The 22,841-nt window shown below is 41.1% G+C and overlaps 1 protein-coding gene across 4 annotated transcripts in view; it reads left to right on the top strand.

Moving 5' to 3' along the window:
- The window catches only part of LOC119730355 (nitric oxide synthase, brain-like), a 42,885-nt gene that overhangs the window by 7,338 nt on the left and 12,706 nt on the right, over positions 1-22,841 (top strand). For 2 of the 4 annotated variants that reach the window (XM_038203206.1, XM_038203207.1), the window contains exons 2-8: positions 16,484-16,626; positions 17,682-17,844; positions 18,699-18,790; positions 19,703-19,844; positions 20,319-20,458; positions 20,925-21,099; positions 21,812-21,913. In XM_038203206.1, the coding sequence (XP_038059134.1) occupies positions 16,484-16,626; positions 17,682-17,844; positions 18,699-18,790; positions 19,703-19,844; positions 20,319-20,458; positions 20,925-21,099; positions 21,812-21,913 (957 nt within the window). Of the gene's footprint in view, positions 1-9,793; positions 9,965-16,483; positions 16,627-17,681; positions 17,845-18,698; positions 18,791-19,220; positions 19,269-19,702; positions 19,845-20,318; positions 20,459-20,924; positions 21,100-21,811; positions 21,914-22,841 lie in introns of those variants that run through there. The other 2 variants (XM_038203208.1, XM_038203209.1) reach the window with 2 other exon arrangements.

A 22,841-nucleotide genomic window follows, 5' to 3' on the forward strand; every position in this document is an offset into this window, starting at 1 on the left:
CTACGTATACATTTACGTGTTAAAGTCTATCGTTCTGAAGCACGGCGCCAACCATTGGCGTCGATCGGTGGGGACGGGGGGCCGACATGTCGGTCCCCCAACTATTTTCGTCCCTAAATAAACAATATGGCCTACATTTGAGTCTATAACTCAGAATAGGTGATTCAATTACTCCAAACTTGAAAATTATGTTTAAATGATGATATTTTGCTAAAAAAAGTTAAATAGGTCAGAAATTGCCTCAGATCACATCACAGAGCGTCTAGAATGCAATTTTTGTCGGGGCCCTTAAGCGGGCCCCGAAGGCCACGCCGTTTAGGCTTAGTACTCGCATTAGTTCTGATCAAAGATACACATGTATGTACCACCCCCACTTTTGAGAAGCGATTGACGCCCTTGGTGCCAACGGGCCTAGGCTTTTAATAGAGCTATACATACCAGTTTGTACAGTTCGTTGTACTTTTGGTGCCGGTGCCTAGGGCGGAGTTGGGCCACGGACCACTGGTGCCTATAGGGCCTACGAAACGCTTAATCCGGGCCTGTATGATTATTGTTAAAACGAATCTCAATGTTTGTATCTACGGTTCGATTTGTAAAAACCATCGTAAGGCCAAAAAAAAAAAAGTCTCCGGTTTCTGGTATGCGCGCGCGTCGCCGTAGCCATGCGCGTCGGCAAAATGAAAAAGTGTTTTTTTCAATGAAAGATGATGTCTCAAAACCGCCAAACTCACTGGTTTGACTGGAATCCTGCTGCTGCACAATTTTAACGTATTTTTAGATTGGGTTATGGTCGAGAATAAGCTTTATGTGGCCTCTCTGGACTCCCATATATTTGCACTAAGTTTAGTCGGGCAACATTTGCAGTTATCAGCCGACATTTGAAGCAAAAAAGTCAGGTAAAAAAAAAAAGAAGCCGCGTCGCCGCACCACTTTTTGGGCAAGCTCCATACCAGAAACCGGAGACTTTTTTTTTTGGCCTAATGTGTTTTCTTAAAACTTATAGATAACTTATTACACACAGTCCACTCAAATATACAGTTAGCCCACTATTCATTAGGTCAGCAGCATCATTAAATTGTTTACGACTGTAGAATATGTTTGTATCATCTGCAAATAAGATGAACGTCAGAAGTCGAGTAGAATATCTGTTAAGGGGTGAACAATAAAATGAGCAGTGTTTTTTTTATCAGAATATTATCAAGTTCATCATGACCAGAACTCTTCTTATTTGGAAGTTTACTGATACAATCAAACTAGTTCTTCCTCGGTGACTGGGCTTTAAAATAGAGAATCGGGAAAGTTACCATTGACATATTTTATCGGGTCAGAAGTACTATGTGGTATCTTAGAAGCTAAAACTGGACCAATGATAACAAAATATTGATTGAAATGCTCTGCAATCGTTTGAGGGTCATTAACATCACAATTTATTGCTTGTTTTGAACGAATTAATTGGCTGGATATTTTTGCACTCTTTATTTAAAATTTCATTGATGATTTTTTCAGGTATTTCTCATGTTATTTTTTCTCACTTAAAAGACGCTGAATAATATATTTTCTTTGAAACTCTACTTACGGTGGTTAATATGAGTTTATTGATCTCAGAAGGTTTGTAAGAAATATATTTTGTACAGTTTATGAATTTTCTTTTTTATAGACTTTAGTAGAACTTTAGTAAGGCCAAAAAAAGTCTCCGGTTTCTGGTATGGAGCTTGCCCAAAAAGTGGTGCGGCGACGCGGCTTTTTTTTTTTTTTACCTGATTTTTTTGCTTCAAATGTCGGCTGATGACTGCAAATGGTGCCCGACTAAACTTAGTGCAAATAATATGGGAGTCCAGAGAGGCCACATAAAGCTTATTCTCGACCCAATCTAAAAACACGTTAAAATTGTTAAAATTGATTCCAGTCAAACCAGTGAGTTTGGCGGTTTTGAGACATCATCTTTCATTGAAAAAAACACTTTTTCATTTTGCCGACGTGCATGGCTACGGCGACGCGCGCGCATACCAGAAACCGGAGATTGGCCTTATCTACTAAAACTGCATTAGTGACAATATTGTTGCCATTTCGAATGGGCTGGATCCATGCTTACATTATCATTTTGATTTTGTACATAAGGGCAGAATTGTAACCTAGGCTAATTTGTGTACACCGGTAGGAAATCCTCCAGGACTACTGCGAATAAGTTAACACTCTTAAGTGCCAAAATTATGAATTGAAATAGAACTGGATATTACCTTTTACTGAAAATCAACTAATTGTTGACACTACTAAAATGCTATTATTAAATTAGGTTTTTTTATCAGTGCTTTTTTTTTAAAGTAAGTAAATAGGCTACTAATAACAAGTTTTAAGTTGGCTTGCTTTTCCATACTTTAAAACAAATGAGACTTTTACGTGTATGTGGATGTTGACTATTTTTTAGCTGTACTTGGACCAATGAGAGACCAATGGATTTCACAAAATTGGCCGCCAACTTAAATAATGAAATAAAGTAAAATATGAATATTACCCTGCCTGTTTTTAAATATAATATTCAATTGGAGTCTGCCTCTGCTTGACAGTGCCACATGCAATGATTGGCTGCAGCTCTACTATCTCTGGGGGAATGCGGCAATATGCTGTGTGATGTCATGTGGCCATATATTTCAGCAATGTTGCTGGTTACTTTTGCTTCTTGGAAGGGTTCTGGACAAAAGTGTTGTGCTGACCCGACTCGAAACTGTAACCGACCCAACCAAAACCAACTTTGTGTTTGGTCGGGTCGGTTTGTCCGTCATTTCAGTTGGGTTGGTCAGATTTGTGTTTGAAAATTTGCGGATCGGGTCGGATAGGGTCAATTCAAAACTCGAAATAAACGGAGACAAAAGATGGAAACCGTTTGGAAATTAACACAGCGCAGGATTTGGATTATATCTATTATGTTTCGCATCGGTTTGGCCTATATAGTGGACCCGACCCGACCCGAAGCAAAACACGACTGGACAGGGGAGGTTTTCAATGATTGGATGAAGTTAATCTGGGACTCTTGTGGAAATGCAGGACTGCATTTGCTCGGGTTTTCCTAATAGCCCAAACAGTCCTGAATCCTGGAATTTTGATACGATTCTCCCCCCCCCACCGGGAGTTAGGGTTAATGAAAAATGTTTGAAGTGATAAGTGTTGCACCCGTAGTGGTTTTACTTCATGAATATTGCTGTGCAAATAGGGGCAGGATATTGGTTCTTTTATGAAATTTTTAAACAATTCTAAGCAAACGTGGAGCACTAATTATGTTCATAAGGCCGTCTGACCTACAGGAGTCTGATGACAGCTCATCCTGCTTAATAATATTGGTGTGCGTACGAAACTATTTGTATTCTTAACATACATGATCTGGCACGAGTTCTGCTGAATATTTCCCCCACAAACCACCGGCCTGTGTGACTCTCAGCGCACAGTTTCGTTGCGTTGCAGCTCAGCGGGCAGGGCCAGTGCGACAACGCCGTGTTAACGCCGCGCGTGCCCCGGTGGTGTGTGCATGCGTTCACGCTCTACAGCTATTGCGCCGTGTGTTGGGTGTGTATACCGCGCGGTGTTCGTGAAAAGCGGCTGTATTTTAACGGTTCTAAAAAAAACCAAATCTACCTCTGGCCTTCGAATGAAACTTCATGTCTTTTAAGGTGGTCCTTATTTACAAGAAGTGACCAAGGAATATTTGGGGAAAACTTGGTATCAATAATAAAACGGGATTTTCGTAGACCCCTTAGCTTCAGCAGAAAAATAGCCAGGCGCCAGTATGTTAAACAGATGCAGAAATGTACGACAAAAATGTGGACATCCGCAGAAATCTGCGCAGAAATGTGCAACATCGCAGAAATCTGCACAGAAATGTGCGATAAAATGTGCGATAAAATGTGCGACATCGCAGAAATCTGCGCAGAAATCTGCGATAAAATGTGCGACATCGCAGAAATCTGCGCAGATTTCTGCGATTAAATGTGCGACATCGCAGATTTCTGCGCAGAAATCTGCGATGTGCGATGTTCCTTTCAGGGCCACCATACGTATGCCTACATGCTGTATGTACAGCGTCAGTTGTTGAATCTCTGAGACAGACCCTAAAACTTTTTAAAAACGTTTTTTTTCTGCGTTTGGGTGTGTGTGTGGGTAGGCCGTATGCACACTGCGGTATTTTCGTAGGCCCTAGGCACAGTGCCTACAGTGCCTACTGTGCCTACTGTAAAATTTATGATACAGCTTTGATTAATTCATTGATTGATCAATGTATTGATATTCAAACATTCTATCATTCAATCAAACGTTCCTCAAATGTTACTCTTGTGAACAAATAAATGAATTCCAATGTTCGACCAGGCATATGAAATAACAATGCGTGGGAAATCGGCTGCACATTAGCGAAATAGATTGACGATAAATTAAAAGAAAACAGGATTGCGGATGTGCCTTCGATTTCGCGCTAAAATGGAATGTCAATATACCAAATTCAGTGCATATTCGGGAAATCGTACGCTGATTTTTTACGACTAAATGCACCTTCATGGAAATAGAATTATCATTTATAGAAACAGGGATTTGGAATGTTTATTCTATTTCGAACGAAAACGAAAGCTTCTTTTACAAATTCTTGTACACATTTTCCGAAATTGTCCGGGAAAAGCTATAATATAGGTTTTCCCGGCCAATTTCGCAAAAATAGCATTCGAATTCATCTAGATTTCAGGCGTTCAAATTCGTTTTAAGACCTGACATTTTCATGTTTAACACATCCTAAATTGAAGGTATGTCATTCGGTTTAAGTGGTCGTTCAATAAGCAGTCGGTTTGGTCAAGGGTTGTTTGCATGAGATTCTTGTTTTCTTTTTCATTTCCGCGCATTCTATTTAGCACTTTTTGCATTCAAAATGAAAGTAAACGAAGGTATACGATGCGAGTCTTTTCATTTCTTTCACCTTTTGATTATTTCTGCTTCATGCCGTGGTTCATTTTGTGTCCTACTCTTGGCAGGTTTTCCCGTCTGCCAGATCTCAGATCGGCCAGGCGCGGATATCCAGGGGTGGCCCGCGGGGGCACGTGGCCCCCGTCTAATCGACTCCACACAAAAAGGGGGGGGGGGGGGGGGAGAAAGGAAAAAAGAGGGAGGAGAGCGGAAAGAGGGGAAGGAGGAGGCAACCTCCTTACAAAAATACCGGCGCGGATATTAAACATCAGCCTGCAAACATTGCGTAGTGGCAGTATGACAGCGAGCTCGAGAGTCGATCGAGAAGCTTCGAAATAAACCGCGATCCCACCGTACGTACCCCGTATAACGTAAGGGGCCGTTCACAATTATCAACATTTTCACGAGCGTACAAACCGTACGATGGGGGGAGGGGATCATGGCCGCCGTACGCTTTTTTTTTTTTAAATGTCGATCCGTTTTCTCGCCCGTCGCCACAGCCGAAAGCCGCAACCGATGCCGATCGAGCACTTGCCGAGCCGGTCGCGCCCCGCACCAGGCCCCGCATTGCATCCCATGAACGTATTGTGTACAGCATGCGCGGCATTGTTCTACACACGTACATGAAAATGTACTGTATGTACATGCACGTACCCGGGATTCGTCCCCCTCTCTAGTATCTTTGTCCGTATCCACTGCGTGTTTTTAACGGCCGGTGTCACATGAAAATCCGACTCCTATGAAAATCGGACCCCTTTTTTCAATTCAATTCAATTCAATTCACTTTATTTTCCACATAAAAAAAGACAATCAGAGTTAAATATATACAAAATATGTGGATGGGGATCCCTAGAAAGCAATGCTTGTCGAGTAGAGATCACCAGTTACAATCATACAAAAATATACAAGTTACACACACAAACAACACATAAGGACATAACACCCGACATGAATATGGGAATAACATGCAACCCCGTGAAATAAAAGAAGGAAAAAAAAGAGAAACAATTAAGAACTTAAATATTTTTCCAATAATTTATTTTTGTATTTGTGCTTAAAGAGCGAGAGACTGGAGATATTTTTTAGGGAAAAATCAACCGAGCTCCACAGCTTAGGACCCTCATGCTTTACAGTTGCCCTAGAGATTGCAGTACGTGTGTGAGACCGATGAAATTCATTAAACTGTCTTGTACAATAATGGTGCGTATCATAATTTTTTGAAAACATAGAGCAAATCGAATTGGGTAAATTGTGTTAAGTTGATGCATGAAGGAGCCCAACTGAAGAGAGTAAATGTCATGAACTTTTAGAGTATTGCAATTATAAAAAAAGTGGATTACTATGCTCATGAAAATCAACGTTGTTAATGATACGTAATACTTTATTCTGTAATTTGAGGATTCTATTAATTTGACCAGTACCACTATTGCCCCATGCAAGTATTCCATTTGTAATATAAGGTACAATAAGGGTATTATACAACATTATTAAGATATCCTGGGGAAAAGTACATTTTAGCTTGGATATAATACCTATGTTTCTAGAAATAACAGTAGAAATGTGATTAATATGTTTGTTCCAAGAAAGAGTGTCATCAATATACAAACCTAAGAACTTTAAACAATCCGTTTTTATAATATTAGTATCATCAATACGGATTGGAAACGGCTGACAGTACTTCCTATTACTGAATAACATATAGTTAGTTTTTTTAATATTAAGAGACAACTTGTTTGCTTTGATCCAGGCAGATACTTTTTTCAACTCATAATTAGTCGTATCAAAAAGTACATTTACATCATTGTGGCTATAAAATAAATTACTGTCATCAGCAAAAAGAATAAAAGAAAATACATCTGAGGATTTATCAAAATCATTAATGTATATAGAGAATAAAAGATAGACCCAAGATAGAACCCTGTGGGACTCTACAAGATATTTCACCATAAGTAGACTGGGTTCCATTGATAGATACAAATTGCTGACGGTTAGAAAGATAACTCCTGAACCAGTCCAAGGCAACTCCTCTAATTCCGTAATATTCCAATTTAGATAAAAGGATGTCATGATCAACCGTGTCGAAGGCCTTGGACAGGTCCAGAAAGATACCAATTGTAGCAAAGGATGCGTCTAAACCAGTTGTTATTATTTTGTCAATTAATTTAATAATAGCATGTGTAGTGGAATGTTGTGCTCGAAATCCATATTGATTATCCGAAATTATACAGTGTTTGTCAAAGAATTCTATGGTACGTTTATAAACAACACGTTCAATAATCTTAGAAAATGAAGAAAGAACTGAAATTTGTCGATAATTACTTGCCATTGTAGGATTGCCACTTTTAAAAATGGGAGTGATTCTGGCAATCTTCACTTTCTCAGGCACAACACCAGTTGAAATAGAAAAGTTGATAATGAAGGTCGGAGGACAGGAGATTGCCAGAATCACTTGTTTAATCAATGTACTGCTAATTAGATCAAAGCCGGCACTTGTTTTGTTGGGCAAATTACTTACAATATCAACTATTTCTTCTTCTGTACCAGGAGATAAAAAAATAGAGTTAGAGTTTGGATTTGATAAGTAATCAGTAAAGTTCAGGCCACTAGAATAAATTACACTATAAAGGTTTTTCCCGATGTTTATGAAGTAATTGTTAAAGTGGTCGGCAATAAACTGAGGATTATTGACGTTAGCACCATCAATATGAATGGTATTTATTTTGGATTGCTGCTTATTATGAATTGCACTATTGATAATTTTCCATGTGTTTTTAATATGACCTTTAACTTTTTGAAACTGTTTATTATAATAGTTGTGCTTAGCAATACGAAGAACGTTAGTAAGTATGTTCTTATAGCGTACGTACCTGGAACGATTAAAATTGGAGGGACTGGCAATGTATCTACGATAAAGCTTATTCTTGTGGCACATTGATTTGCATAAACTGACAGTGATCCAAGGGCACTTAGGAGTTAATTTAGATGATTTAGATTTATACGGTTTAGAAGTTATATGTTTGTCTAAACCACCATTAAAAATATCTATAAAATTGTTGAAGGCTGAATTCGCTTCCCTGGCATTTAAAACTAAACTCCAATCACATGAGGAAAGTTCATGTTTAAAGTTAGCAAGATTTTCACTTGAATAATCACGAGTCGTTATATGCTGGGGGTTAAAGCGTTTTAGTTTAAATGGAAAAGATGTAAATATTGGAAAATGATCAGACAAATCAGTGATAATAATTCCAGATTTTGGTTGGGGTAAGATGTTTGAAAAGATGTTGTCAATGAGTGTGGCAGATGTGGTTGTTACCCTAGTGGGTTTGTGGATTAATGGTAAGTAAGAAGAAGAGTAAATTATATCCAGAAATTCTTGCGGTTGTCTACTATTGTCTGAACTAAGTAAATTTAGATTAAAGTCACCGGTAATAAGTGTTTATTTGCATTAGTAAGTTGGTTAAATAAGGTTTGAGAACATGTTAAGAAGTTTTCAGCGTTGTCATTCGGGGCTTTGTAAACAACTCCGATAATTATGTTCTTGGTATTGCATGAAGTAATAATCTCAGCAAATATACATTCAAAAGAATCATTACCTATATCATTCAAATCCGATCTGGGAATATAGTGTAAATCTGTGGATAAGTACATTGCAACCCCACCACCAATCCTAGCGTCTCTGTTTTTGCATATTAACGAATAACCAGGTATATTATATTGATTCATACATGATCTTTCGTTTAACCAGGTTTCAGTCAATCCAATAACAGAAAAATTATGATTTAAGGGATGGAGTAAAGTCTTAAGTTGATCAATGTGTTTAGTTAAACTTAGAATATTTAGATGCAAAAGTGAGAAATTATCTGTAGGGTCATGATTAAAATGACTAATAAAATTATCAAGTGAATCAAGATCAAGGTCGATCAAGGTCTCAAAGCTCATTGAATAATTTGTACTTGAATTCAAGTCAGTGATCACTGAATCAAATTCATGAGAATCAAGCCAATTGAATGGGAGGGCAGTGCTGAGACACTGGGGACAAAACCAATTTCCATCATCCTGGGCTAAATTAAAGTGATCAATAAGATCGAGACTAGTACATTTCAGGTGAGTCCAAAGAGTACAACAATCACAATAAATACTATTTTGGTTGTTTTTCACGGGGTTACAGCAAACACTACAGGGAAATTTAATAGGCATACTACATCAAACAACAATCAAACTTAATAACGAAAAACATGGACCAACATACACTGTACAACGTGAACTAGTGAAGTCCGAGGGCAAAATAATCGAATACAATACATACAAGGAATAAGGTATAACCATGGGCGTAGCGAGGAGGGGGCAAGGGGGGGCACTTGCCCCCCCCCCCTGGAAAAGCAAAAAAAAAAAAAAAAAAAAAAAAAAAAAAAAGAGAAAAAAGAAAAGAAAAAGAGGCGCGAAGACAAAGTGGTGTAAATTTAATGAGTGGGGGGGGGGGGGGGGGGGGCAACATGTCCCTTCCCCCCTCTAAAACTGATAAATCGAGAATATGTTGAGAAATGCAAGCATTTTTGGCACAATATTTTTTTTTTGCCCCCCTCTAGAAAAAATCCTGGCGACGCCCATGGGTATAACACGAAGAGGAAGGTAAATAAATAAATATCATAGACGTAACAGTAACAAATTACAGTGATTCACACAAGGAATGAAGAAATGTGATAACAATCATGATGATTATATCTTATATTTTATTGGTTAATCCCTCGCACGTGACAGGTCACTCTCCCCAAACGATCCTAAAGTAAAAATAGCATAGTATCGTACTCACGCGTGCGCACTACTACCAATGAGCCCATATTTCATGAAGTCGGATATTCACGCTACACCTGTTGAACAACACCGGCACTGGCAATGGCGGACAATAAATATTCTAGCCGCGCTGTTGACTTGGATCAATTGTTGAAATTCCTCATTCGACTAGGATGTATTGTCCACAAGAATCCGACCTGACGACTTACCTTGTATGAAGCTGAAACTTATACAGGTAAATTATAATACTTCATTCACACTGAATAGGGGTTCTTTAATTCTTATCATTGGTCAAAAACTTGATATACCCAAAATACAAAAACCCTTTAAATCACATGCAAGTGTCTAAATATACACTTGTGTGAAAAAAAAAATCATTTTTTTTTCGTACACTTTAAGGGGGGAGGGGGGGGGGGGGGTTCTTGAAAAGTGTAGGCCCTACTCTTTGTACACTTGTGAAAATGTTGATAATTGTGAACTGCCCCTGCATGTACATGGATATGTATGAATACTTATGTATGGTGTATTATTAGTCCGAGTAACTTGGACCCAACTTATAACATTTGGACATGGTCTGTCGCCAGACCATGTCCAAATGTTAAAAAAGGCGATAAGTTGAGTCCAAGTTACACTTATCGCCTTTTTTAACATTTGGACATGGTCTGTCGCCAGACCATGTCCAAATGTTAAAAAAGGCGATAAGTTGGGTCCAAGTTACTCGGACTAGTGTATTATAAGGACACCTATGTTATCGTGCCTGTGAGCAGGTCCATCGTGCCTGTGAGCAGGTCCATCGTGCCTGTGAGCAGGTCCATCGTGCCTGTGAGCAGGCCCATCGTGCCTGTGAGCAGGTCCGTCGTGCCTGTGAGCAGGCCCATCGTGCCTGTGAGCGGGTCCATCGTGCCTGTGAGCGGGTCCATCGTGCCTGTGAGCAGGTCCATCGTGCCTGTGAGCGGGTCCATCGTGCCTGTGAGCAGGTTCATCGTGCCTTTGAGCAGAGAGCGTCGTGCCTGTGAGCAGGTCCATCGTGCCTGTGAGCAGGTCCACCGTGCCTGTGAGCAGGTCCATCGTGCCTGTGAGCAGGTCCATCGTGCCTGTGAGCAGAGTGTCGTGCCTGTGAGCAGGTCCATCGTGCCTGTGAGTGTGAGCAGGTCTGTTACGCCCCAACTATCGCATCGGTCCCAACTATAGTTGGGCCTGTCCCAACTATAGTTGGGCCTGTCCCAACTATAGTTGGGCCTGTCCCAACTGTAGTTCCACAGTTGGGCTGGCCCAACTATAGTTGGGCCTGTCCCATCTATAGTTGGGAAGGTCCCAACTGTAAGTTCCACTGTTGGGCTGGCCCATCTATAGTTGGGCCACTCCGATCTTTTTATTTTGCGGTGTCCCAACTAAAGTTTACATTGATGTACAACTATAAAACGTTCCCTACAGCTCTGATACACATCTGACTTTACTGGGGACCACTGAAATTAGCTATTGATGGGGCAAATCTATAGTTGGGCCACCCCAATCTTTTTATTTTGCGGTCCCAACTATAGTGTACATTGTTGAACGATCATAAAACATTCCGTACAACTCTAATACACATCTGACTTTACTTGGGACCAATGAAATTATCTATGGGTGGGGACCATCTGTAGTTGGGCCACCGCAATATTTTTATTTGGCGGTCCCAACTATAGTTTACATTGATGTACGACTATAAAACATTCCCTACAGCTCTGTTACATGTCCGACTTTACTTGGGACCTTTGACATTAGCTATGGGTGGGGCCCATCTATAGTTGGCCGGCCATGGCAATCTTTGAATTTTGCAAAATGTTGCTGGACAATAAAACCCAGCAGCCGGACAACTCATCCAACTAGGCAGTACCACGTGACCGGCCAGCCTTGCGGCATGCATGCACGACGAATACACGGTGCCAGCGCCGCGGAACATTTAATCCAACAAGATCTATCAATTAGCATGAAGCATCCGGCGCAACTCCAGTCCTAACTATAGTTGGGCCTGCTCACAGGCACGACGCTCTGCTCACAGGTACGATGGACTTGCTCACAGGCATGATGGACCTGCTCACAGGCACGACGCTCTGCTCACAGGAACGATGGACCTGCTCACAGGCACGATGGACCTGCTCACAGGCACGATGGACCTGCTCACAGGAACGATGGACCTGCTCACAGGCACGATGGGCCTGCTCACAGGCACGACGGACCTGCTCACAGGCACGACGGACCTGCTCACAGGCACGATGGGCCTGCTCACAGGCACGATGGACCTGCTCACGGGCACGATGGACCTGCTCACGGGCACGATGGACCTGCTCACGGGCACGATGGACCTGCTCACGGGCACGATGGACCTGCTCACAGGCACGATGGACCTGCTCACAGGCACGATGGACCTGCTCACAGGCACGACGGACCTGCTCACAGGCACGATGGACCTGCTCACAGGCACGACGGACCTGCTCACAGGCACGATGGGCCTGCTCACAGGCACGATGGGCCTGCTCACAGGCACGATGGACCTGCTCACAGGCACGATGGACCTGCTCACAGGCACGATGGACCTGCTCACAGGCACGATGGACCTGCTCACAGGCACGATAACAGATAGGTGTCCTTTATAGTACACCATACTTATGTACGTACGATGCATTCTCTATGAAAAAGAAGTGCAGCTTTTTGCTGTGTTGTGCGACACAGGGGTGTGTTTTAGTACGAACAATTTGCCATTATTTCCATGCGCTTGTAAATTACAAATTATACTTTTCACGAAGCCCAAAACATTTCATTGTTTTAAAATGAGTTCTTCAACGTCATCATACAATTTTCGTAAAGAATTTATTCGAGAAACAATGTAAAACCCTGAAAAAAAAAATAAACACCCCTGAAGATGTACATGGATCCGTCCATAAATTTTTTTTTTTTTTTTTACGAAGAATGGCGCGATCCGTCTGGTTTTGACATTACTACGCGTTGCTGCAAATACAAATCTGATAAGTTTGGTACTTAAAAAGGATCTGTTTGTTCTTAGGACAAAAAATCAGCAGTTAGGCCAAAAAAAAGTCTCCGATTTCTGGTATGGAGCTTGCCCAAAAAGTGGTGTGGCGACGCAGCTTTTTTTTTTTTTTTTTTTCCTGATTTTTTTTGCCTCAAATGTCGGCTGATGACTGCAAATGGTGCCCGACTAAACTTAGTGCAAATATATGGGAGTCCAGAGAGGCCACATAAAGCTTATTCTCGACCCAATCTAAAAACACATTAAAATTGTGCAGCAGCAGGATTCCAGTCAAACCAGTGAGTTTGGTGGTTTGGAAACATCATCTTTCATTGACAAAAAAATTTCATTTTGCCGACGCGCATGGCTACGGCGACGCGCGCGCATACCAGAAACCGTGGACTTTTTTGTTTTTTGGCCTAATCTAGGGATTTTTAGAACTTTATTGTGATGTCTAGACAGTGGTACTTGGTGAGGAGCTGCAAGTCACGGCTTTTGTAGTGCACTGGGCTGGAGTGCAAGATCAAAGAGACTGCCGCACAGCCAACTCAACGGTTCCTCTTGAACCCGGAAAACATTCCCTTTGAGTCGGGAAACTATCTGGAAGAGGAATAATTAATGGCCCTCGCCTGGCTGACGAACTATAGACGCGTCGCCGGGCCTAAGCGTGAAGTGACGGTTGATGCGTTGGCTTTCACTAAATCAAAGAGACTGCGGCACAGCCAACTCAACGGTTCCTTTTGAACCCGGATACCATTCCCTTTGAGTCGAGAACTTTCTGGAAGAGGAATAATTAATGGCCCTCGCCTGGCTGACGAACTATAGACACCGGGCCTAAGCCTGAAGTGACAGTTGATGCGATGGCTTTCACTAAATACATTTACTGGAAATGGAAAAGTTTTGTGAACCTTCAGAACCTTCAGAAATTTAACTGTATGAAAACGTCTGGAGGGGCCTTCTAAACATACAGTACGTCATGCATGCGGCAGGCTTTCTAAATTTTAAAGTGAGCTTTCTGGGTCAGGTCCTCTATGTCCGTGGCATCAAGTCTGGTTTAGAAGTACTTCAAGTCAGTCGTGTCTTTCATGTCAGCTGGTGGACGATTCCATTCCGGTATGGTGTATGGGTAGAGTGAGAACTTGTAGCAATCTTTGTTAACTGTTATTCTTTTAAAGGTATTTGGATGGTTATTTCTGGATTGTCTGTTTTGGGTTTTATCCTCCTTTGTTTAGCTACTGATCAGAGCTGTTCTTCTTGATTATGTAAATGATTTTGTTCTATCATCATTTTTACCTACACATTATTGTAATTTATTTCCATTTATTCCGGTTTTTGCCTTCCATCCCCATTGTCTTGTTTCTCTCATGTTTGTTGTGTTTATAATCCATTTGTATGTATAATCATGCTAATTATCGGGGTCCATACCCACAAGCTAAGCTTTTTTTTTATGGATTCCGCATCTCTATTAATTGTATTTATTATCTGCCTATCACCTTGTACTCATGTAAATTATGAGATGAAATAAAGTCAAGTTCAATTCAATTCAATTCAATTGTGAACTTGAGGTGGTCCATATGGAGCTAGATGGTTCAGTTCTTTGAAGATGATGGTTAGACGAGATTTCAAACGTCTAACATCAAGTCGTTCCCACTCAAGTTGTTGAAGAAGCTGGGTGACACTGGTTTCACGTCTGTTATCGTTGGGGACAAAGCGTGCTACTCTGCGTTGAATTTTTTCAATTGTTTGTTTGTTGGTCTGTTTGTGTGGGTCCATTGCTGCAGTACTCTAATTTGGGTCGAACAAGTGTCTTGTAGGCAGTGGCTTGGTCTTTTCGTCATAGCATCTCAGTCTCTTTTCAGAAGGCCAAGAATCGTATTTGCTCCAGAAGTAACCTGGCTGATGTGTTTGGACCAAGAGATATCAGGTCAAGGAAACCGGACGATAGTTAGCAGGGCTGGTTGTGTCACCTTTTTAAAAAATTGGTGAAACTTTTGCACTCAGCCAATCCTTAGGCAGCATCCCACTGTCTATTGACTTCTGAAAAATCTTCTGAAGTATTGGGGTGATTGATTCCGAGCACTCCTTTAAGACTCTGGCAGGGATATTATCCGGCCCGGATGCCTTGTTTACCTTGAGATTCTGGAGCAGTTTCTCGACTCCAGGTGTTGTGATGATCAGAGAAAGCAAGTCTGGAACTGAGCTGTGACCGGTATCAGGGATGTTAGTCAGATCTTACTGTGTAAAGATGGAACAAAACTGTTTGTTCAGGACCTCAGCCTTTCCCTTTGCACTAGAGATGGTTCACCCAGCGACATTCAAAGCAGAAACACTTCTTGTCTCGTGCTCTTGATGAAATTCCAGAATGGCTTAGGATTTTTGGATTGTAGACTGGCTCCTGTGACATCCTTTACGTAAGTCTTGTACTGTTTCCGGATCTTTCGGTCAGTGCGACGTCTCAGTAGCTTGAACTTGTCCCAGTTTACTCTGCTGTTACTTTTGCGAGCTTTCTTATTATATAGAGGCGTTGTATTTTTGCGGATTTCTATCTTAGTTGCACTAGTGATCCAAGGTTGACTAAGTCTAGATGAACTCAACTTAGATGGAATATGCTGGTTCATTGCTGCTTGTAAGGCATCTCTAAAAGATGTCCACAAATGGTCAATTTGTGTGCTGACAAGGTCCAATAACGTTGGTAAGGAATAATTGCCAAAAAAGTCACGTTGGCAATGCAATACTATTAGTTGTTGTAACCCCCCCCCCAATTTTTTTTGACATTACAAATGCGCTTTTCAAGTTCTATTCAATTCACATTGCATTGAAATATACTGAAGTATGCTGAAACTTATAAAACCCGAAAGAATGTGTTTTTTTTGGTTTAAGTTAAAACAAATGGTTCCACTGGAAGCGGGTGAATTTCTGTTCATAAAAATATTCACATAGTTCTAACTCACCAAACGATGTGGCTCTGGATATATTTGCAGTATTTTGTTTGAAACAGGGAATGGCAAATTTAAAAGACTAAAAGAACAAATGTATCTTTATGTTTATGATCGGTAGATGGTGTTATGGAGTGGCATTACGCGGCCACCGTATCCATATTGTATGATGTTATTACGGGCTGTTAATAAATGTCTTTCAGTGAATGCTACACTTGAGTCCTGCCGTCTTTAGAACATGGTGTCAGAGGTTTGTGGTTAGACATGTTAGAGGCAATAATTTATCGGTCTACAGAGTTTTCATGAGGAAAAACTTGCAGAGGGTAAAACATGAATAGGTTTTTAGTAGGGGGTGCTGAATCAGATTAAAACGAAACTACACTGGAATTGGCGTAAAGCATGACTGGTTTCAATTAACCTTGCTATTTGTAAATGTTGAGTACAGAATGCTTGCAACATCAATGAAACTTTTAAATGAAAAGAAAAACCTTCAGGGGAAAGGTATGAACAGTTGCCCCTATTGAAGATCGAATGAAAAAAATACTGGCAAGCATAATAAATTCCAAATAGTTGGGGATGCTGCTGCACCCACAGCACCCCTCGTTCCCGCGGGCTTGCCATTGATCCACCTTTGCCTGGGTGTGTCACGATTCCTATACGTGGTATACAAAACCCCACAACAAAAGTAACTTTAAATTGCCAATTTTCAATTCCCCGAAGTGAAGTGCTGAAGGTAAGTACAATGAATACAATATATACAATGTATACAAAATGTACTAAAATGTTGGTTTGTGTTTAACCCCATCATTAGTGTGAGGCTCCCTGCTCTGATAGACGGTGCCGAGGTTCGATTCTCGCCCCATCCAATCGGACGGGTTCACTCCCGAGACCCACAACTGAAGTACTCAAACAAGCAACGGAGTTTATCGAGCAGTACTACGTTCACATCAACAGGTGAAGACAAATAATTAAAAAATTGCCTTGTATACATTTATTGTGTTGGTTTTTTTTAGTGTATTATTTTAGTAACATGCGGGTGATGTATGCAGATTACCGCTTGCAATTACGGGTACTGTTTTGTTTGGTTGTGACGTAGCAAAAGGAAATGTATATTTTCACAGCTGAACTACTTGTTTTGATGACCGTGGGGGCACCCCTTGAAGACTTGTCAACCAGCTTCCTCCATCCCTCTCGATCCTCAGACTTTCTCAGGGAGTCACTCAGCGTCAGGCCTGTCCACTCCGAGATGTTGTCCTCCCACCTCTTTCTCTGCTTGCCTCTCTTTCTTCCTCCTTGTACAGTGCCTTGCAGGATCGTCTTAGCAAGTCCTGATGATCGTGAAATGTGCCCATACCACTTCAGTTTGCGCTTTTTCACAGTGGTCAGGAGATCTTCGTAGGATCCAATGACTTGCCTGATTCTGGTCCGTACCTCCTTGTTGGTGATGTGATCTTTGTAGGAGATGCCAAGAATCTTTCTGTAGCATCTCATTTCTGTGGTCTGTATTCTCTTCTCTAAGTCGGCTCTTAGAGTCCACGTCTCACAGGCGTAGAGGAAGACGGAGATGACCAACGAGCGCATCAGTCTGATTTTTGAGCTGAGCTTGATGTTCCTGTCATTCCAAATGGGCTTCAATTTTGTCAGCGCTGCCGTTGTCTGCACGATCCTGGAGCATATTTCTGGTTTCGACCCTTGATCACTCACAACAGCTCCCAGGTACTTGAAGCTTTGGTCAGTGTCCAGCTTCCTGCCGTTGACGGTGATGTCAGTGGTGATGCCGTTGATGCCGTGGATACTGTTGGTCATGAGTTTCGATTGCAATACCACAGTTTTAATTTACTTACGGAAATTTGTGACATCAACATGGATCTGGCATGGGGATGGGGACATTAAAAAAAAAGGGGGGGGGGGGAGATGCTGGTCGGCCAGCCCCTTTTAATTTGCTCTGCATCCGCCTGTGTGTAGTGTGGATTCGTATCGTTACTCCTTTTCATCATTTTATGTTTCAGAGCGAATACCGATGCTCATGCGACACGGTTAGCAGAAGTTACGGCGTGTATTGAGACTACAGGGACTTACCGTCTTACGGAGGCCGAGCTGTCGTATGGAGCCAAGTTAGCTTGGCGTAACGCACCACGATGCATCGGTCGTATCCAATGGTCAAAACTACAGGTTCGCCCCCTCCCCACAACCCCCCCCAAACCCCCCCCCAAAAAAAACCCCCACCAAAACAAACAAAAACAAAACAAAAAACAAAACACCCCAACAAAGGCAAAGAAACAAAAGAAATCATGAAAATAGCTCTTTTACGATGGTTATATTCCCGTATTTTCTTCTTACATATTCCATTTGGCTGTTTTATTTTAACAAGCAAATCCTAGATTCTTCCATAGCTGTCTGCAACTCTTCTCAGGCCTATACACTCATTTTATATAGGTTTTGCACCTCTAATTCACAAAGACCCCCTGACTTATTGTCGGTACTCAAATAATTCAGAATATATAATTCATTATCGATATTAAACTTTAGAGGAATTTTTCGTTCGCTATCCCATTTTAACAGTGAATAACTTTTAATTACTATAGACAAATTGCATTTTATTTTCAAATATATTTTTGCATGCTGAATATAAATTCTTAAATGTTGTATATTTGTGTTATCCTGAAAATTCCCCCTGCTGACGAATTATGAAAGAAACCTAGTTTTTTTTACGAAAACTTAAGAAGAAACACAGAATGGAAACATACCTACACTGTACTTTTGTATTGTTCTCGGTTTAAAATAAATTCCCTTTTAATTTTTATTTTTGAATTATGAGGAACGCTCAAAGTTTGATAAAAAATAATTCTGGTGGTATTGAGAAACTAGTGAGCCGATTTTTGTATAATGTCTGATATGAAACGAATGCGAAATAATTAGAGACTTCATTTTTCAGGGTGCCACACCAAAAAAGCAGGGACATTTGAACTTCAGAAATCAATTGTATGAAATGATTTTTTGGTCGATGTTTTCAATCATTTCTGTAGTTGTTCGATGCTCGTAACGTGCGTAATACACGAGGCATGCTGGAGGCAGTATGTAAGCATCTGCTGTATGCTACCAACAAGGGAAATATCAGGTAAAGTTCAAATTACTTTCTACTGATTGGGTTTTTGTTTATTGGAACATGGCTATCCCAAAATACTTTTGCATGATTTTTGTTCGCGTCGGAGAAACGCATCGTTACGAAACCCTGCTCGGTGTATTTCACCAACGTGTTTATAGGAAAGCTTACGTGCTTACTCGGGTGGGCTCGAACCAACGACCTCGAGCTCGTCCTTACCAGTGCAGAGGCACTACCACTTGCTGGCTCATCCATGGTCTGCTGGCTGGTTCGAGTCTGGAATTTTAATTGAATAGTTTTGCTTCATTACTGTTTCTATTATTTTTTTAAAATGACCAGCTCCCACAAAACCCAGACAAAGTTGACAAATTTTGTAGTCGTTTTAGCATTTTTCAAATTCCTGAGGTTCTTAAAATGATTATTTAGGCACTCCCACCCTATCACCACTGGAGGAAGGATAAAATCCTGACAAGTTATGGGAAATGCATTTTGTGTACATTTCTACGGAGTTTTGTTTCACTAAACCGATCAAAGGAACGCACTTCTGCTAGATAGATTATATTCCTATTTTGGCAGATTGTGCTAAATGGATTATATTCCTATTTTGGCAGGTTGTACATTTATGAACGGTTGATTCAGAAAACCTCAAAAACCTCAAATTGGCCAGTTCCACCCAGAAATGACTTCACATGCCTTTTGTGCGAAACCACTTCCGCTACTTTGTCCGGGTTTTCCTGGGGGCATGCAGGTCTAATCTAATTACATTTTTTAATCGTCACAATGAATCACAATTGGAAACTGACTGAGTTCACTATAAATCAACATGTTGAATCGCACACCTTTGGAACAGGGTTTCAGAGGTCGCAGGTCGATATCCCACTAAGGGGAACTTTGTCTCAACCTATGTTTTCCTTTGTCTTTTGACAGATCGGCAATTACCGTTTTTCCACCGCGTACAGACGGGCAACATGACTATCGCGTGTGGAACACCACACTGATCAAATACGCCGGATACGAGCAAGAAGATGGCACCATCATTGGAGATCCGGCTAGCGTTGAGTTTACAAAGGTAAGCAATTAACCAACATTTCTCATTGGTGTTCCTTTGGTTTTTTTTTAAATTGGACTTAAGTTTGGTCAATTTGTTTGTATATTCCATGGCAGTCTGTTAGTTGTGCGTTTTTTTGTCGGGCTGCCTATATTGCACATTACTTTGGTCAGGTGAGTGAGCAGTTAGTTGGTCCATCTGAAGTGCTCTTTTTCATTTCCTTTGGCAAGTTTCACGAAACTGCTTAGCGCAGACTTTTGCGACACACAGGAATATGTTTTTGCGTATAGACCTTTCTTTACTAAACGGTGCATGGTTTATGACTGACTGGCTGACTGGCTGACTCCCCGAGTCACAGACTGACTGACTCCCCGAGTCTCTGACTGACTCCCCGAGTCTCTGACTGACTGAGTCACCTTTAGTGTCATGAACTATCCCAGCTTGTCTAAGCAATGCCAATCTCAATTTACTCTCTATATCTCATGAATCTCTCAGATTTGTCTGAAGCTAGGCTGGAGGGGCCCCGGAGGAAGGTTTGACATTTTACCGCTCATACTTCAAGCTAATGGCGAGGATCCGGAATGGTTCGATATTCCTGAGGAGTGCGCTATGGAAGTCAAACTTAGTCATCCAGAGTAAGTCAAGACCGATATTAAAACGTCTTTAAAAAAGTCTGAACTCTTGGCTTTTGGTCTTATCTGATTCTTTACTTATTCTTGAGTGAAAGATACATACTAATTATGTGTATGAAATTACGTTTTGTTGCTTAAAAGATAAATACTTTGTGCATGTGGTCAGCAGTGAATTAAACCCATCATCAGGAAACGTCTTTAAAATGCCTTGGAAATCATGTTGCGGTTAATTGGTTCTTAAGAAGTTTTAGAAATAAAATAATATTAGGTTGAGAAGAGAACTTTACTGGAGCGGGTCCAGAACCTGCTACCATCTGGATGTTGCAGGTTCATGTCCACTCGAGCCGATATCTATGCTCAACCTTATACGAGCCTAAACACTCAGCTTGTATTATATGGGCATCGCAGGGCGTTATCTTAATACCTCTGTTTTGCATGACTACATTTTGTGGTATTTTTTTGTTGGCAGGTTCGACTGGTTTGCCGAGTTTGGTCTGAGATGGTATGCCGTGCCAGCCGTCTCGAACATGATGCTAGATGTTGGTGGTCTGGAGTTCACTGCGTGTCCCTTCAATGGATGGTACATGAGTACTGAGATAGGAGCAAGGAATCTGTGTGATACTTACAGATACAATCTGATGGAGGTAAGTTTAGTTGATAAACTCCGCCCTGTGTGATTGTTTTGACCAATCATAGCCGTGATTTATGTCCGACATGAGTGAACGCGCAAAGGACGCGCGCGTTGGAAATGCGTGGAAAGGCACTGGGTATGGGGCATTGCCATAGGGCATTGTCCATGTGCGCAGTGGGCGGGGCCTAATGGATCGGTCGATTGATCGGTCATCTCAAAACAAGTCAAAGTCTGTCATTTAGAGCCAGTCGCGTAACTTATTTGGGTCCAATTTGCAGGGGAAACTTGATTTCACAATTACGTTACGCATTTTAGAAAAGATCCTGCTATCGAAATATCAGGCTCTCTTGGTCTTACAAGTTGCTTATTTCTGGTCAATGATAGGGCGGATCCAGAACCAAATGTTGGGGGGGGGGGGCAAGAGGGCTTGAGTATTTTTTTTCTTCCAAATGGGGAGGTGGATTAAGTATATAGAATCATGCGCTATTTTCACATTGTGATATTTAAACTAAAAGGTGTGTGTAGCTGATGGCTAACAATTATATTTATTTTCTGAATTAAAAAACCATTTAAAATGGGGGGTGGGGTGATGGGGGTGATGCCCACATTGTCCCCCACCTGGATTTGCCAATGGGTCAATCCAGTCAGTAAGCTGCTTTTAATTTCACACATTAAAACAACTGTCATAATCTACCCATTTATTACGAATTTATTTCATCTTTCAGACGACAGCGACAAAGATGGGACTGGACACGACTTCTAACATGACTCTGTGGAAGGACAAGGCACTGGTGGAGACCAACTTGGCCGTATTGCACAGCTTTCAGGTACATGAATGCGAGGGTACCAGGGAAAACAATCCAGAACTTATACAGGATACAAATTGGAATAGTACAAAAGCATGCACGTAACTTCAAGAAAAAGAAGCTTATACGAAATTTCTAACAAAACATCCAGACATCTCCCCCACCCCCTTCCCAAAAAGGGGATAGGTGATTTATCACGAACAAAGTAGGCCTAAGACTTAACGAGAGATAGACACTAACGGGTAAACAGTGCAAAATATTACAGAAGAGAGTAAACAAAGTAAACTTTATGGAGAAATCGTGAAGTTGATAACAAAACAATCATCGAATGTGGTAATAATAATAATAATAATAACAATTAACAACAGTTCTTATATAGCGCATAATACATTCAGTCTGTATGCGTTTGTGAAGTGAACAGGTGAGTTTTAACAAGTTGTTTGAAGTGATCCAAGGCGGGACAGGTTTTTTGATATGGTTAGGGAGTGAAAATCAAGTTTTCACAAGTCATGTGATGATCACAAGTCACATCGCCACTCCAGTCTTAAGTCAAGTCACAAGCTTTTCAAATTAACTTTGACAGGGACATTTCTTAGTCCTTGTTCATCCCTCGTTACCTTTGAAGTTACTTGTAATTTGACTCGTGACTGAGTTGGAATTTGAAATGTGATTGACTTGTGATTCGCTTCATAATGGATTTGTGGTTTACTTGTGATTGACTTGTGGCTGCCTTGTGATTGACTTGTGACTGCCTTGTGACTGCCTTGTGACTGCCTTGTGACTGACTTGTGACTGACTTGTGACTGCCTTGTGATTGACTTGTGACTGCCTTGTGACTGACTTGTGACTGACTTGTGACTGACTTGTGATATAACCCTGAAAGATGGTTATCAGGCAAGTAGAAAAATTTAGGACATTCGTTGTCGAGATGATAGATCGATTACACACT

This window comes from Patiria miniata, unplaced genomic scaffold (genome assembly GCF_015706575.1).
Source record: "Patiria miniata isolate m_02_andy unplaced genomic scaffold, ASM1570657v1 HiC_scaffold_22, whole genome shotgun sequence".
In the NCBI taxonomy this organism is placed as follows: domain Eukaryota; kingdom Metazoa; phylum Echinodermata; class Asteroidea; order Valvatida; family Asterinidae; genus Patiria; species Patiria miniata.